We start from the raw sequence: 15,251 nt of genomic DNA, 5'->3' as shown, positions 1-15,251 counted from the left end.
CGCAATCGACTATTTTATTTTGCTGATTTTGTAGCTGTGCCCTCACTTTTTATCTTATTTTTCACTCCCACCAATTACAGGTTAATGCCCTTTTTTGTTTTTTTTTGCCGCTACGTGTTAATGCTTTAGTTAGTAATAAATAATACTACTTTCTTCGCGCCAATAATGATTCTGTCACTAATTACATATTGAGCGTCTTATTTTTATTTATTTATTTTTTGATATTGAGCGTCTTATTTGTTTACAAGTGTTCTACCTACTTCTATTATCAGACACATAGTTTAATTTCAAAAGGGTCTATTTTTTTTATTTTTTTTTACATGTCCATATAAAATAAGGGAGAAAAAAGATTCAAACTAATGACTTTCGCTTTATGAGGTGTAGTCCATAACCGATTAAGCTATCCCATAAAAATACAGGTCTTTTCTTATTAATAGATGAGATAATACAAGAACACAATGGAACAAGGTAAATACATAAATAGGCCAACAAAAACATAGGCCTAATGAAAAGTGAATTTCGACGAAGAACTGCTTCAAATTTTAATCGACATACATAGCTCAAGAAATGACTTGAAATTTTTTTGTTTATATGCCAGGAAATTACTTCAAAAAAATAGCTTGATTTACCACAATCCAGTTTACGCGATGTCCACCATCCAAGTTTGATTAACCAATACAACAATATCTATACGAGTCCATCATCCGCCCAAGCAGTGGCAGAGTCAGACAACTAAAATTTTTTTAGTGTCTTAAAATTTTCTCCACTTTAAAAATTTGGTAATTCACATAACATAATATATGCAACATAAAAAAATATTTATAAAAGTTCATAAATATGTGCTCAAATTGATATATTAAACATGTAACATGTCAGCACTATATGTATCAAAAAAAAAAAAAAAAAGTCTAAAACTCTACTTTACGGTCTCTTAGAAGTACAAAATTATCAAGTATTGAATCTAAATTGAAGCTCTTGGCAAGTTAAATCAATCAATTCATAAACCTAAAGTTTATTCATAAACCTAAAATTTTCAGGTTAAATCACAACCTCGTAAGAGACAATCAAAGTTTATAAACATTAAACAACAAAATAAACAATGGATATTAAAATTTACCATGCATGTGTATTAGATAAGGATTTTTTTTTTGTTACCATACATATGCATTAAGTTTCAGCATTATTAAAGTTTACCATACACAGCAGCTTGGAAATTTATTTATTTATTTTTAATTTTGGGAAAAAAAAATTTAAAACCTTTGGCACCCCCAAATGCCTATGTGGCTCCGCCACTGCGCCCAAGACATCTGGGTATCCTAATCCCTTTCTCTCCGAGGGTATCTTATGGTATGCCGTCTCAGATACAGCTGATACATCACCGTATGAAACGAATCCAACGGCTGTGGCACCCTGTTCCACACAAAGTGCTCACTCGCCTTCACACCTAATTTGCTCATTTGCTCGTGTCGATCTCCGTACGTGCGCCCTAAGACACGCTTCAGTTCCTTGACCCCTCCCACAGGGACAAACACCGCGATCTCCTGCCACCTCAGCACGTCCAAGAATGGCAGGTCCTGGATCGGACGGTCAGTAATCACCGCCGGTACGCACCCGAAACGCAGCGCCTCTCCGATTCCCGAAACATCGCCTCCGTACTCGAACAAACAAAATTTACTGCTCGCTAGTCTCTCCGTGTAACTGAGCTGATCTGACGGCTCGGATTCGATCAGAAAGTCTGGATCATTAACCAACTCGTTGACCAAACTGGACTCTTTAACCCCGCTGTGCCCAAAATAACCCAGAAACCTCGCGGTTCTGTTCGCCGGAGCCTGCGGCACGTTAGATTTCGGAAATGGAGGTAGGGCTATGTCCTTGTGAGGGATAAACTTACCAGCGGATGCAGGGAAGCACGAGATCTGCACCGAGTTTTTCTTCAACTCAACGAGATTTCGGTTCGATTCATATCCCAAACCGGCACACGAGAGGTAAAAATGGTCGGCACCGAGCGTACGGTTCCAGTACGGAAGCTCTTCCCGAAGACGTCTAATGACACGCGCGATGGATCGCGTGGAGAGACCGGAGGCGAAAGGGACGAAGAAGAGGTGAGCCTCTTCGTCGTCATGGGTGACAAACGGGCTGTTCCGAAGAGAGGCGTAGAAGAGTGACTCAGCAGGGGTGTTGAAAGTGAAGGCCTCGTTTGGGGTGTAGATGAAAATTTTGAAAGTTTTGAGCATGTTCTGGTAATGGGGGAAGATCGTGGTGGGTGAGAGGTAAGGTGAGGTGACTGGTTTGGAGTGGATAGTAAGGAAGGTGAAGAAAGGGAGGCAGAAGAGGAGAGAGAAGCACGAGATGGACATTTCGAACTAACAAACAGACAAACAAGCCCTAGGACTAGAATGCACGATCTCTGAGCTGCTGTTGAAGACGAACAGAAAATGGTTTTACTGATCGATACGCTTCCCAGTATGCTGAAAAAGAAAGAAAGGGGCAAAAGACCTTCAAAAAGTCATCGGAATTTTCCATATTTTATTCAAATATTTTATCCGGAAAGAAACCTATATAATAGTATTAACGGAAACATTTAACATCTCGTCTGGGTGGTGTAGTCGGTTATCACGCTAGTCTCACACACTAGAGGTCCCCGGTTCGAACCCGGGCTCAGACATTGCCTACATTTTTCGTTCCCTCTTTCAATTTTTTGCTGCCTCCAATACCAACCAGCTCAGATAAGAGATATGCCCTTCGAATCCCATGAATGCTCGAAGTGAATAGAGCTGGTTAGAAGACTGTCTCGAAAGAAAGAGAGAGCTTGTAAAATTGTAATATTTTAAGGCTTTTAGAACGTCAGAATTCAGATTTGAAGGAATGCCTGTACTTCAGCGTAATTATTGTACCCTATAGCAATTGAAGGTGAGTGAACCTAGCTATGTCTATGTCCTGTTTCTATAAGCAAATGGGTGTACAAAATGGGCTTGTGCGTTGTGATTGCCGACTGCCGCCAGCGTCTCTTTCTTACTTAATATTTAGAAACATTTATGACAATTCTTCTTTCTTTTCGGCTTTAAAAATTAGGAGAAGCAAAAACCTCTTTTCTAATTTGTTTAATTTTTTTTGTTTGTTTCCTTTCTTTTCCCCAAGTTGAATAAAAAAAAAAATTTGGGTGTACATACTTTGCCGTGCATACTTTTTTCATTACCTAGTCAGTCATGGGTTAATAATATGCCCTGGGTTTTTTTTCTCAAAGATGCAATTCCCTTCAAATTCAGTTACTTAAACTAGGAGCGTCAAAAATTACCAAAAAACCGAAACTAGAATCAGAAAACCGAGAAACCGGAAAACCATAAATTTGGTTCCGGTTCCGGTTTGAAAAATCCAAAAACCGGGTACCCCGGTTCCGGTACCCGGTTTTTACCGGAAAACCGGGAATTAGGTTTCTATTTTATTTAACAATATATATATATGCTAAGTTGAAATTTTCAAACAGTCAGTTTGAAGAGTAGGAAAAATGGAAAACAAATAAATATATTGTTTGTGTTATGAATGCATTCATGCATTAGGTGGATGACCATTTAGTTCCATCTCTTGGAATTCTACACATTCATGTCATCTTTTAGAATTCCTATAACATCCATGTAATAAATTGATTAACCTTTTTGTTTCATATTCCCCATTTCATATTCATTAACCTCCCATTATGATTTCATGCCTATAAAAGGGAGTATTGAGTTGTATGTAAATCACACAATAATAGAAAAGAATAATACATAGTTCCTGAAGAACTAGTTTCATATATTGCAATCTTTTATCTTGTCTTGTTATTTTCTTTAATTTTACAACAGTTTGAATATTTATATACATATATATTTATTGTTGGTAGTTTATAACTTTATATTTATTGTTGTAATATTTATATATATTATTACTTTAGTGTATAATATTAACATCTAAACAAGATTTGATGGAATTCTGATGTTGGGTTTATTGGGTTGATTGTAGTAGTTGTTCATTTTCTAATGTTAGGGTCTTAAGCATCTGGAAATTTGGTCAATTTGGTTACTTATTTGATGCCTTTCTTTGCATAAAATATGATTCTTACAATTTCTTAGGCTCACAATGAAATATACTGTTTGAATATATATAAAGTATTTATTGTTGGTAGTTTATATTTATTGTTGTAATAATTATTTAGAACAATCACAATAAAGCTCCTTAAATTTAGACAAAAAAACTAATAGATTTTTTAAAAAATGAGCCAACTTATGAAAAAAAAAGAAAAAGGGGGGGGGGGGGGGGGCTTATTTTAGGCCCAACACCTAAAATAAGCCAAAAAAACAATTTTCTTAAAAAACCGGTCACCGAACCGGGAAAAACCGGAACCGGCTGGTAACCGGGACCCCGGTTAATCGGGATCCCGATTCTAGTTTTGAGCCCCAGTTCCGGTTTTCGGTTTTGGCCAAAAACCAAGAAACCAGACTGGGTTGACACCCCTAACTCAAGCATGCTAACTCTAGAAGAATTGGAACTCGGAAGGCCTTAACTCTTTGGGGAAATGCAAATATGCACCCAAATAACATTGAATAAAAACCCTTTTCATCCAAGTTGCACAACTGAAAATTTAATAGGTTTTGCACTAGCACCAATATTAGCTAAACTCGATTGAAGTAAGGTTCCGAGATCAATACCCAGATCCAAAATCAAAGTTATTCTAAATTCCACTCTAGAAATTGCACAAATTTGAAATAAAATTCAGGAATCCGAGCTCAATTTCACCTAAAAACTACAACCAAACCCTACAATTATAACTAAGGCTCCGTGTACTTTGACATAAAATGGTTTTCAGAAAATAATTTCCGTATTTTACAGTTTACTTCGATGTAAAATAGTGGTTAACGGAAAACATTTTCATTTTGACCGAAAATTCTTCCTTCATTTTTGGAAAATGGTTACGGTTTCGAAAACCGTAAACCATTTTCCGACTTTGAGCATCATCTCATTCTCAAATCGATGGACCTTGCCAAGACCCGCATAAAACCTCGCCGAGACTTGACCGGAACTCGCCTAGGACCTGCTTCGGACCCCCCTAGGACTTGCCCGAAACCCGACCAGACCCGCTCAGACCTACCCAGGACCTGACCGAGACCTGCCTAGGACCACGTCGAGATCCACTCGGGACTGAATTAGACCCACCTGGGACTTGCCCGGGACCCTGCCAAGACCCGCCCGGGACTTGCTTGGGACCTGCCCAGGACCCGCCCAAGACTAGCCCGGGACCCACTTGGGACTTGACTGGGACTCGCCCGGAACTTGACCGGGACCCGCCTGGGAATTGACTGGGACCCGCCCAGGACTTGACCAAGACCCACTCGGGACTTGCTCGAGACTTGACCGGGACCCCTCTAGGACCTGACCGAAGCTCGCTGGGGACTTGACCAGGACCTTCCTGGGACTTGCCCAAGACCCACCCAGGACCACGCCGGGACCCCCCCTGGGTCTTGATTGATGGCCACGCTAGGACCGAACCGGACCTGATCGGGACCCACTCGGGACCTCGCCAGGACCCGCTTGGGCCTTGATCGGGACCTGCCTGGAGCCCCACCAGGCCCCACCCATGACTTGACCGGGACCCACTCGGTCAAGTCCTGGGCAAGTCCCGGTCAAGTCCTAGGAGGGTCCCGGCGAGGTCTCGGGCAGGTCCTAGCGGGGTCCTAGGCGGGTTCCGGGCAGGTCCCAGTCAAGTTTTGGGTGGGTCCCGGGCGGATCCCGACGGTGTCCCGGGCGGGTCCTGGTGAGGTCCATGTCAAGTCCTCGGCGGGTTCCCGGGCGGGTCTCAGGCGGGTCTCGGGTTAGGTCCCGGTGAGGTCCCGGACAGGTCTCGAGCGGGTCCCGGTCATGTCCCGGTGGGAACCTTATTGGAAAAAATATATATCAAAAAAATAATTATTTTCCGTGCGCGCGATAAACGCCGTAAAATGTTTTCGACATAAACAATTTCAGGGAAAATGGGTTCCCTGAAAATATTTTCCGACGGAAACCATTTTACGCCTAAAAGAAAGATCTTCACAGAAACAAATTGTATAACTATCCAATTATACACATGAGACACACATATAGGAGCATTAAAAACCTTAAACAAGTTCTTGACGGGTTGGGGTGGCACAGGTTCTTTTCAAGAAAATTGGTGAGGACGGAGCAAGTCGTGGTAGAATCATCGGGCTTGAGTCATCAGTGGTGATGGAGCAAGCGGTTGTACAAAGGTGGTGAAGTCTTAAATGCAACCATACAACTGTACCCTTATTTTTTATCGTGACCTGCTCAACAGTTGGTTTCATTATTTTTGTGGTGGTTCGACTACCTTAATCATTTGTAGGTATGTAAATCACCCTCATAATTATGAAGATGATTCGGTCACTCATAACGGTCCATTATGGGATGACGCGGCTAACGTGGATGCCAAAATGAATTAAGCTCGCAAGGAAACCTAGTTTAATAGCACCATTTCGAAAAGAGGCTATGAACCAAGGCTAGTAATGACAACACAATTAGAAAAATGCTACATATAGTCTCACTTAGGAGTGGACAAATTAACCGCCTACCGATTATCGATTGCCTACCGAACGATACCTACCGGCAATGCTAAACAGATGGCCAGCAGACAGTAGACTTTTGCTATTTCCTACAAACTCGATTCGGTAGGCGGAATAACATTTTATAACTGAACCAGCTTGACCGACCGACACCAATCGACTTTGCCGACCAATTTTTCATTTCTTTGCTTACCGACATTATCGACCGATATTATTGAATCGACATTATTGACTGCCATTCGGTAACAGAACAAAAAGTTGGCGGAATAAGTCGGTGAAAATTTCGACTTTACCGACAATAACGATGCGAAATGCAAAAACTCCATTTTCATAACTGAATTATCCGACTCCCACCCCTCAATGTAAACAATAAAAATTATTATTAAATTTTGGGTGAATTACTACTAAATGTTAGATCCAATCATTATTTTTTTCCTAATTTAAAATAGAGAAAAAGACTCAGGAGAGAATTCTTCTCAAAAGAGAAAGAAAAAAACATTAAAAAAAGTTATAGCAAATGCAAGGCGAGTAGCAGCATGTTTAGCTAATCATAGGCTCCATTTGCCAACAGTGCGAAACGGCACTATAGTTGGAACGGTATTGTTCCAGCTACAGTACAATCCTGTAAAAAATGATTTTTTTTTTTTTTTTTAAGTTTTTTAATATTTTTGAAAATAAAAAAATTATTTTTTAAAGGATGATACTGTAGTTGAAACAGTATCGTTCCAGCTACAGTGTCATTCCGCACGGTTGACAAACGGGCCATAATTTCCCCAATTTCAACTCTCACATCAAAAAATGTGAAGTTGAAAATATAAGGCCAGTGACAATCACGGAGGCCCATGGGGCGCCATGATGAGCCCAAAGTACATCGCTACAGGAAGTTAATCATCTGCTCCCGCTTGCTTCGCTGACTCGATGTAAAGTAAACGAATACGTGAGACCCAGACGCCTTGTAGGCGCGTGTCAAGATCTCCCGCCCCTTAAGACAGCTCTAGTACCGGTCAGTCTCCCGTTCCCTGCGTTCCTTCCAAACTACGAAAAGCAACGTCTAGGGCTCGCTTCGTGGCGCGTTTCAGCGTTCATAAACCTCAGATTCTCAACCAAATTCTTGAAGACGCATTGATTCTGTGAGCAACAGATCTTACTCTCTCACCTCTCTTTCATGGAGGAGTCCTACACAAGCCTCCCTACCAGCCATTTGCTTGGCTCAGTGCCAGTACGTTCTGATTCGTTTCTATTTACTATTATTTCTAATACATACGTCGCAAACTGCCGTTTTATATGATTAATTCTATATAATTTGACATTTTTCGCGTTTCTTTCTTTGACTTGGAGGCTAATTGATCTAGTGCATGTAGTAATCGAGATCGATCGCTTCCCTTTTTTTTTTTTCTTTTTAATTTTTCCCGCTCTGTTTGTTTGCTGAGAACGCTCGGGAAAACGAAGGAAAATTTCAAGCGTTGTGCTTTTAAGTTAGTTCTTTCTGTATTTTTTTTATTTTTTTTTATTTTTATTTTTTACAATGAGACGAGAACTTTAGCTCACAACGATTAAATATGGATAGCGGTCGATTAAAATTTAATAAATATAATTGATTTATTATATCTGTTGTCTCCTTTATTTTTATTTATCTTTGTTAGTTTTGTTTAGTTGAGTAGAAACCTAGAGTTTACTGGCAAGAAGCCTAAACATTTGATGAAGAAATTTGTGTAGACATTTCATAATAATTTTCCCCTTGTTGGAAGGCGGCCATGGCCTGCACGATTTAATGTATCCATCTCTTGCTCAATTGTTTAAAAGGAGGAAACATTCAACACCAATTCTGCGACTATAGTAAGTGACTGTCGGCAAAAGAAACTTCTTTTTCTATAGTTTCCAAATGTGTACTTGTGCCGTAAATTACTAGGTTTACTTTCTTTGGGATTGAAAAATCAGCCTGTTGATAATTTCTATAATTCTTTGCTCTTTACTTATAATCCTTTTTTGCACGAAGCAGGCATATGTTTGAAGCGGTGTTTACTTATGAGCTTCTATTTATTTCGTTTTATTTTTATTGTTGTTATTACTATCGTCATCATTGTTATCATTACCGAGGTTTTAATGATAACTGTTTTTTGGTTCATAGTCGGTTATCAAAGAAGAAAAGAATGCGACAAACTATGAGGGTACGAGTTTCTATTTTTGAAATATTTATTTTCAATACATTGAAATGTTTTCTTGTTCACTATTACCATTATATCTGAACCATTCTCTGTTTCTTCCCCAAAAAATTTGTTCCTGAACTCATATGCAGTCCCTGAAGCAAATATGCAAATATTCCCTCCAAATAATGCAGGGCGGGGTTATCAAACTCTTGGAAGTCCACCTGGTATGGTTCTTAACTTTCTCTTTCCTGGACTTTGGGGCCTTGTTGGAAAGTTGCTTTAAAAATTAACTGGTTTAGCTTCCAGTTAGACATGTGGGATCCTGATCCCTACAAAGCTTTTTGAGTTTTAAATGAATACCTCCTCTATTGTTCACTTCTTCACGCGTAATGAGATATCTTCATTGCTTTATTTAATATCTCGAGAAAATGCCATTCAATTGTCATTTAATGTCAAAGAAAGGCTTTCTTTCCTTTTTATGGTCATAACACTCATCTAGTTTTCTCTCCCTCTTAGGCGCTTTCTATTTATACTTCTCATGTATGTGAGTTGCGCCCCTCTGCACTTTTGATATATAAAATTTTTACTTATAAAAAAAAAAAAAAACACTCATCTAGTTTCAATTTCAAAGAGGCGGTATTTGTAGTGTGATAACTTTTGTCTTCCTCTGTCCACTTGGATGAGGATGTTATACTTTCGCTGAGCTTCTTTGTGCTCCATTAAGGTCTTTGGAACTTAAAGAGATTGCAAGCTTGGATTCGATTACGGATATCTAGCTCATGACATCCATTTGTTTTATTGTGGATTTTTGGCTCAATGGAAGAATCATCATATTGCTAAGAACTCTGGGTTTGGGACTTTTGCCGTAATTAGAGAAAAAGGACTTTTTATGAACAGTATTATCTCTGTGTACCATGGTTTGCTTGGTTGTTTGTGCCTCTGGGCATGTCCGTGTGTTTCTTTCCAACTATTACACATTAATGGGAATCATGAAGAATAGAATCATGATAAATAGGATCAATCCCACCCCCCAAACATCACAATTGGGTATTGGACTGACATCTTAATGGGTATGTTATTTGGTATTGTTGTTGAGGTGAGAACTCTGACTGGAGGTTTTTTTGGTAGGAGAATATAATCTCGACAGCCAATATGTCAAATTTTAACCGGAGTGTTTTTGGTTTTGTAACTTTTTAAAAATATAGCAGTAGAAAACAGTAAAATGAGATATACATTTTGGCCAAAATCCAGAATAACATTGAGTGGAGGGACAAGTAGAGAAAAGCTGTCTTTATCCGCTAGAACTGTCTTTGCCTTCAATTACTTGCTTGGTTGAAGGACCTTTTGAAACAGCAATGCCCACTCCCCCCCACCCAAAAAAAAAAAAAAAAATTCATAGACAATTGGGAAAAGGTATGCATAAATTGAGATGCAAACGAAATGGTGAGGCATTGGACTGTAATGCAATCAAATGAGGTTTGGGCAGGAGTTCATTTTTAGTAATTTATCTTGCAGTTCCATAAATAATTGGGAGATTCTTTGAACGTATTGGAGCTTCCTTGTGTCTTATCTACATAAGGAATGCGTAATATTTATATCACTGAGTTGATACTGACAATTTAGAATGTTCAGTCGTTTTAATCCATATTTGTATTTGATGGAAGTGCTATTAGACCCAGGTGTCATTTTTATGGCACTGCAGGCATTTTCAGTTACTGCTACTACATTCACTTCGTGTTTAATTATCTCTATCTTTCTCTCCTTGCAGAAGGATTTGAGCAACAACCAGCTAACGGCTGGAAGGGAGTGTTTAATATCTCGTCATACACACAATATTTCAATGTTGATACAGACATTGTCTTAAACCGACTGATGAGTTCTTTGTATCCTATTAGCAGAGATTTTTTCAGCAAGATTGATGCTAACCCTGATCTGTGAGTAGTGATTTTTTTTTTTTTTTTTGGTACTCCTTTATTGAAAATTTGGTCTAATAGACGTATCAAAAAGCAATTTTGAAACTAATAGACAGTTGGTATTTCTTTGAAAACGTGTGTGAAGGAAAGTTCTTTTGATATTCTAACATTTGATACAAAGTTTTAAACTATTATGATCAGAGGTTATATTGAAAACGTATTTTCATACAAATACATACTGAAAACTTGTTAGGATATTATGAGTTAACAGAAACTGGAACTAAATTTTGTCAGGAATAGTTGCAATAAAGATATAAGATTCAAGAAATACCATTAACAAAAAAACATAAGTATGGCAAAGCAGACAAAGCTATCAGGTTAACAAACTTAGTAAGTCAATGAGATTGTTTCTTTGCTTTGTAATGGTCTGGGGCAGTTAGAAGATGTTGCTAAGGAAAAAGAGAAGAAACAGAAAGCCGGGTGGGGTGGTCTGTCTTTCAAGGGTTGTTTCTTTTTTTCTTTTCTTTAATCTCTCATTTTCTTCCTCCGGATGATCTCTTTCAATATGATTTGAGACAAGTGGAGGTTGTTTGAGATCTATGTGCCAATTTTCCCAATGTTTCCTTTGTTCAGAATGTGAATTCACACACCAACAGCAGTGACAACCACAGCAGTGATTTCACATGAACATCTAATATTTTGGCTTCTGTTTTTTCTCCTTGTGTGCTAGATATGGGCTTATCTGGATTTCCACTACATTGGTATTTGTGCTTGCTTCTTCTGGGAATTGTGCAACCTACCTCATGCAGAAACGTAGTGACAGCACTACGTCTTGGAGTTTTGACGTCAGCTACGTAAATGTGGCAGCAGGTTCAGTCTACGGCTATGCAATTGTGGTGCCCCTGGCATTTTACTTCTTGCTGCAGTATCTGGGTTCAAATGCTAGCCTTGTGCGATTTTGGTGCTTGTGGGGATATTCTCTCTCTGTTTTTGTTCTGGCCTCAGTAAGTTGCTGTCTTCTCTACTTCGCTATAGGCTCCCCCCTTCCCCTTCTTTCTTCGTCTTTGTCCATTGGATAGATAGACTAGAGGGCACATATGTTTGCTTTGCATATGTTCCCTTTGCAATATTTGAACCCTGGGTTGCTGCATGGAACCAGTATACCTTCTGTTTAAGCTAAATTTAACTGCCTTGTTCTTAATGAACGGTGGACAGCAGGAAGTAACTTTAGAAAATATTGGTGATCACCAAGGGGGAGTTTAATTTGCCAAAACATGTGTATTTGCAAGTCTCACGTTAAACAATCCTCACTTCATAGCTTGTCTTCCAGTATTCCTATGATCAACTAATATGCATGCTTTGGAATATTTCAGTTTCTGTTACTCATCCCGGTCGAGATTCTTCGGTGGATCATTATACTTCTCACGGGTTCCGCTTCAGCATGTTTTGTTGCCTTGAACCTCAGGTCTTATATAGAGGGAAATGATCTTTCACTGATAGCGATTGCTGCATTTTTCTTGCAAATGGCTTTGGCGATCTTCATCAAGGTCTGGTTCTTTCCATGAGCTCATGCAGCGTGGCCGGCTGCTGTGTCCAGATCTAAAACCATTGTGTTTACTTTGTTTGTGCGACATTTGATACGACATAATAGCTGGAGTGGAATTTGTCTGGAAGACGAGTTTTCCTGTGTTTGGGATTACTCACTCGGTTGCATTTGCAATTTAGTGAAGAGTCTTGAGTCACGGAATGGTAGAAAGAATTTTAAGAAGAGGCAGTGTCATTGATGAGTGGTAGTGTTTTTTGTTTCAGTTTCTGCAACACCAACGCTAGCAAGAGGGGAGAACGAAATCTTTGGATTTTCCATGTTTTAACCTTGTGTAAATATACACTATCTTCGGTACATTAATCATAGCGACTGTTCTGAGCAGCGAACAAGGTAATTTTTTTTTTCTTTCCCAAAAAAAACAGAATCGCATATGCACTAATGCACTATATGATTTACAAAAAAAAATGTATTCTAAGATCAACTGATGGCGTTCATGGAAATACGAAGATTTGGTGTTGCAGAACGTGTTACTAGGATTTTATTTTATCTTTCAAGAGTCAATGGCATTATTAAGTGATGCCCTACGCAATTCGGAGTATGATTATTTTCATAAATGAATGGTACATTCATTTTAGGGTTAAGTTTTAAAGTTTGTGCATTTAATGGGAAATATGATTTTGAATAAGATTATCTCCATTTAAAATAAAATAGAGAGTATCTATTTTATGGTAAGGATTTAAACTAAGTGCATATATATATATATATGAGAAATAATTGTTGTCAATATTTTGCTCATATTTCTTTTATATCATTTTACAAATTAACCATTAGATTTGTTGACTTGTGTGGATTCAACATAAATTAATAGTGGACCTAACAAATTTAATGATTAATTTATTAAAAAATCAATGTTGGCACTTTTTTTTCTTCTAAAAAATGTGAAATTATATACACCATTAGGCATTAGAAATGAGTCAAATGAGTTGTTGAAATATAGATATAACTCAAATGTCTCTTCTAAATTTAAAAATTTGCAAAGTGATATTCTAATTTTTCAATCATTTTTAAATTATCCATACAGTTTAATTTAACAATTAAACTAAACGGCTAGCATGTAAAATATTTGTCACACCGATAAAACATATAGAAATATAATTATTCCCTTAGTTAAAAAACTTTTTTTTTTAAAAAAAAAAAAAAAAGAAAAAACCTGCATCCGAGGAAGGCAGCCATGCAAAGGGAGAGAATCGGGTTGGGTTCACCTAACTCTTTACCACATCAAGTGCACCCGAAGAACCCCCATTTCTCTCTTTCTCTCACGAGTCTAGCCGCCCCTTCATTTTGGCCGGACTCTGACACACCCGCATGACTCGGATCTATCATCTATGAACAGTCACAGAAATTTGTCGTGCCCTTACCAACCGACCACAGCACGGAGCACTGCTGTCCTTTTTGACAAACAAATTTGCCTATAAAAAATGATAATCCCCTATCGGCTATAGGTCGTATCTATCACCTAAAACATATGCCACCCATTCACCAAGAGCCACCTCACGGTCCTCGCATATACAGTCCATCCTAATAAATGTTAAGAATGAATAAATTCTCTATATTTTGCCGATATTCTCGAAATAGAAGTTTATATACGTTCGGTTAATAGTCAGATTTCTCTAATTAATAAAAATAATAATAAAATAATATATATTTTAAAAATAATTAAAAAATAAAATTATCAAAAAGAAAAGAATGGCCGGACCACCCCAATTGAGGCAAGGGTGGTTTCAGCTACCCTATGCCCAATAGAAGTGGTTCGACCACCCCCAAGAGCCAAACGAAAAAATAAATAAAAAATTTGTTTGGCCCTTGGGGGTGGCCAGACCACTCTCGTTAGGCCATGGGATGGCTTCAACCACCCAAACATGCCGGTCTGGAGTGGCAGAAGCCACCCCCGGCCAAACGATATATACATATTTTTTTTAGACTAGACCACCCCAAGGGCCATGGGGTGGCTTCGCCGGTCTAAGGTGGTCAGGCCACCCCCAATGGGTGGCCAACCACCCCTTAGTTTTTTTATAATTATTTTTAAAAAATGTATATAATATTTTATTTTATTTTTTTATTAATTGGACAGATGTCCTACTTATGCCCTAAGAATCTCTTTAGCCTGGCCATTAACTAAATATTCTTCAGTCCATAAGAGAATCCTATTTCAATATTTTCTTAAGGACAAGGATCCTCTCTAGTCCAACAGGACTTGAGAGGTCTCTAGTTAATGGCCAGGATGGCCCTAGGATTTTTCCTAGGGCCATCCTCATGCCACGTGTCCCACCCATTTATATATAATAAAATATTATTTTTATTTTAAAAATAAATAAAAACTAAAATAATATATATATATATATATTTTTTGTTTATAAGGCCCTTGGGGGTGGTTTGACCACCCCCAAGGACCGCTGTTCAGCCACTCCTTGGGGCTGGTTGGGGGTGGCTTCTTGGCCCTTGGGGGTGGATCGTCCACCCTCAAGGGCCAAACAAAATTTTTTAAATTTTTTGCTTTTTTTATATGGCCTTTGGGAGTGGCCGGACCATCCCGAGGGCCACTGTTTGGCCTGGGGGTGGCTAAACGACCTCTCCTTGGGGCCAGTTGGGGTGGTTTGGCCACCCCCAAGGGTCAAGCATATATATATTTTTTTCTTTTATTTTTTTGGCCCTTAGGGGTGGCCGGACCACCCCCAAGGGCCATAGGGTGGCCGAAGCCACCCTCAGGCCCAACAGTGGTCCTTGGGGGTGGTTTGGGCACCTCCAAGGGCGATATCAAAAATCCAATATATATATATATATATATATATATATATATATACATACATTATTTTTTTATTTGTAAAACATTAAGTAATAAAATAATAATATTTTCGGAGCCGAATTCATTCTCTTGCAATCAACTAATAAATTTGTAAACTTATGTGGACTTCACATAAGTCAATGATGGACCCTACAGATCTAATAGTTGATTGTAAAAAAAAATATGAGCTAATATATGAAAAATTTATTAACCCTAACA

General features: G+C 38.6%; 2 protein-coding genes and 1 non-coding gene across 3 annotated transcripts; 2 read left to right on the top strand and 1 right to left on the bottom strand.

Annotated features, from left to right (window-relative positions):
- Window positions 1–1,156: 1,156 nt before the first annotated feature.
- Window positions 1,157–2,481, bottom strand: LOC132187637 (putative glycosyltransferase At5g11130). Its single transcript, XM_059602022.2, has one exon. It carries the CDS (start codon window positions 2,355–2,357, stop codon window positions 1,317–1,319), a length of 1,041 nt encoding a protein of 346 aa, XP_059458005.2. The 5' UTR covers window positions 2,358–2,481; the 3' UTR covers window positions 1,157–1,316.
- Window positions 2,482–2,591: 110 nt separating this feature from the next.
- On the top strand, window positions 2,592–2,665 carry TRNAV-CAC (transfer RNA valine (anticodon CAC)). Its single transcript has one exon. It is a non-coding gene; the product is annotated as a tRNA-Val (tRNA).
- Window positions 2,666–7,525: 4,860 nt separating this feature from the next.
- Window positions 7,526–12,571, top strand: LOC132188617 (Integral membrane Yip1 family protein). The gene is made up of 6 exons (XM_059603131.2): window positions 7,526–7,803; window positions 8,713–8,752; window positions 8,881–8,955; window positions 10,500–10,665; window positions 11,375–11,648; window positions 12,018–12,571. The coding sequence occupies exons 1-6, from the start codon at window positions 7,750–7,752 to the stop codon at window positions 12,207–12,209; spliced, it is 801 nt and encodes a 266-aa protein (XP_059459114.1). The 5' UTR covers window positions 7,526–7,749; the 3' UTR covers window positions 12,210–12,571.
- The last annotated feature ends 2,680 nt before the right edge of the window (window positions 12,572–15,251 follow it).

This window comes from Corylus avellana, chromosome 6, assembly GCF_965113065.1.
Source record: "Corylus avellana chromosome 6, dhCorAvel1.hap1.2, whole genome shotgun sequence".
Classification (NCBI taxonomy): domain Eukaryota; kingdom Viridiplantae; phylum Streptophyta; class Magnoliopsida; order Fagales; family Betulaceae; genus Corylus; species Corylus avellana.
The sequence above is the reverse complement of the archived record's forward strand: the minus strand, read 5'-3'. Positions and strand labels throughout refer to the sequence as shown.